The sequence below is a fragment of the Anarrhichthys ocellatus genome, unplaced genomic scaffold (genome assembly GCF_004355925.1).
Source record: "Anarrhichthys ocellatus isolate YVR2014 unplaced genomic scaffold, GSC_Weel_1.0 scaffold7156, whole genome shotgun sequence".
Taxonomy (NCBI): domain Eukaryota; kingdom Metazoa; phylum Chordata; class Actinopteri; order Perciformes; family Anarhichadidae; genus Anarrhichthys; species Anarrhichthys ocellatus.
In genome coordinates this window covers 1-2439 of record NW_022287130.1, presented here as the reverse complement: position 1 = coordinate 2439, position 2439 = coordinate 1, and the positions used below count along the sequence as shown (strand labels likewise).

Sequence of the window (2439 nt, the reverse complement as noted above, 5' to 3'; positions counted from 1 at the left end):
TGGAGCACGAGGCAGGAGCGGACGTGCGACTGGTCCGTCAGATCAGCGCGGGTATGAAGATCCAGGCCACGGGAGAGCACGTGGGCTGCAGCAAGGTCGGGGAAAATCAGGAGAACCAGGTCATATGTGTGCAGTGTCAAGAGGAGGTGGTGCGGGTCTGTCCAGGAAGCCCGCACAGTCCTCACCGCGCCTCTCCTCCATAGGGCTGGTCACGGCGCTCGCTAATCGCTCCAATAACAGCTGCTTCCTCCACAGAAATGCAGACTTTTACTGCACAGCAGCTGTTGTGCAGTAAAAGTCTGCATTTCAGCTGGCAGCTGTTGTGCATGCTAGCAGCAACGCTGAACATGCTATCAGCAACGCTTGCAATTAGTTATCCATGTTGAAATGAATCGCTGGTCGCCCTGCCTGTTTGTTTTCTTCCGGGTACGGGTCACGTGATAGTGAGTGTGACGAAACAGGGACGGAGACGTCATGGCTTCTAATAACCAATCCAGTAGCGAACACGGGTGTGGGCTCACTTTTTCTAACACACATCCATATCCGACCGTCCACACTCAACCAAATCCCTGGAGTTTTCAAACACCTCCAACCTCGGTGGAGTTTTCAGACTCCTCCGTTTAGGGTGCTCCAGAACTCCGGCGTGGTGTGGCCGCTCAGTGTAAACGTAGCAAAAACGTAGTAAAAAGTAGTATGGTTACAATCTACAACATCATCGCCAGATGTCAGCGGACCAAAATCAAACAACCACACTTAACAGGTGCATTCTGGGTCTCGCTAACATGTTAAATGCTAAAATGCGCACGGTGGGATCCTCTTAGCCTGACTTCTGTGTTCACTGAGGAACTTCTACCTATGGTGAGGTTTGTGAGACCTGTCTGTCTGTTTGTTGACAAACAAATATGCAGTTTCTTGTCCAGAAAAACAAAAATCACACAGATCGTTCTCTAACCATTTTGGTTTATTTCCACCATTTTCTATCTTTGCAATAACAATGAAACTGTGTTAATGGTGTTTAACTTTGTTGTCTTTTTACATGACTTTTCCCTGAAGTTCCTTCCATAAAGTACAAGAGCAGTAGAGGCCACAGGGCGCTATTGATTTCAAATGTCAGGCACAGTGGAATGAAGGAAGAGGAGTTAAAGTGACTGTTTTCGGATGCATAAATTCAGAAGTCATCATCTTCAGCTCGCTCAATCTTCCTGACACTCCCAAAATACTTGCACGCACACTTAATAGGGATACATTATGTTGTCTGGCATCCAGACAATGATTCAAATTCACAGAATGAGCAACACCACGGAGGAAATTAGCAGACCTTTAACGGGTGACCACTCTGGGTCTTGCATATTGATTTGCACATTAATTCCAACATACAATTGAGTAGAATAGTTTCCCCAAATGATCTTAGCATAAGTATTAGCCTCCTCCTGCTGAGTGTGTTTACATGCAATGTGTTTATCATAGCTGTCATTCTTTATTCCTGACTACTAAGTCAAAAGAGTATTTTGTAATAGATCTAAAGTGCACATGCCTCAGTAGTCTTGCTCTCTCTCGTCCATTTGAAAATGAAATCTGGCACGTTCAATAGCATCTTATGGTGTCTCTAAGCATGTAAACACACTCGCTGTAGGATTAAGTTGCTTAGAGTCCTTTGATTCTTCTCTGGGAGAATTGAAGTCGACCTGTGAGTTTCTTTTACTCACGGCGTGCAGGGAACTTACAGCTTTCTGACAGCAGATATCCTGAGAGAAACAGGCTGGGTGATTATGCAGAGAAGTGGTTTGTGAGTGTGCGTCGTTGTCCTGTATGTGTTGCACCACTGTCTTACTATTGCGTGTTTAAACTTGGCATGATGCATGTACAATGCATGTTCTGCAACCGGTGTGTGCATGTATGTGTACGCCCTATGACGTGAACATTTGGCTGGACTGTTGTGTGACACGAATGAAGGTGGTTCTCCTGCTCAGCTCTTTGAGCTTCGCGGCGCCCACGTAGGTGCAGGTGGAGCGGAGGCCACCCAACACGTCAAGGATGGTGTTCTCCACGTCTCCTCTATAAGGAACCTCCACTGTCCTTCCCTCAGACGCCCTGAGAGCAGAGCAGAGAGAGGAGAAAGCAGGAATATGGATGTTTTGTAGTTATCATGGACCATCTGAGTTATTCAACTGAATATGAATGAAAAGTTCTATTAAGGGTAATAATAGTAATCCTCGAAAGCATACTGATCGCCATCAGCCTCTTACCTATACTCAGCAACTCCACCCACGTATTTCTTCATGGCTGTGTCGGAGCTCATGCCATAGAAGAGTTTGTATTTCTTGCCGTTCTTCTCAATGACCTCTCCGACGCACTGGTCGTGGCCCGCAAGCATTCCCCCCATCATCACAAAGTCAGCGCCTGCACCTGAGGAGCAGAGGCAGAGAAGCCATGTTGGTT

General features: G+C 46.6%; 1 protein-coding gene across 1 annotated transcript; it reads right to left on the bottom strand.

Annotated features, from left to right (window-relative positions):
* Nucleotides 1–924: 924 nt before the first annotated feature.
* On the bottom strand, nucleotides 925–2416 carry LOC116380423 (GMP reductase 1-like; the record flags this gene model as incomplete). The annotated part of the gene is made up of 2 exons (XM_031842345.1): nucleotides 925–2091; nucleotides 2247–2416. Coding segments are annotated over 2 exons (354 nt in total), but the record flags the coding sequence as incomplete, so codon positions are not given.
* Between the last annotated feature and the right edge of the window lie 23 nt (nucleotides 2417–2439).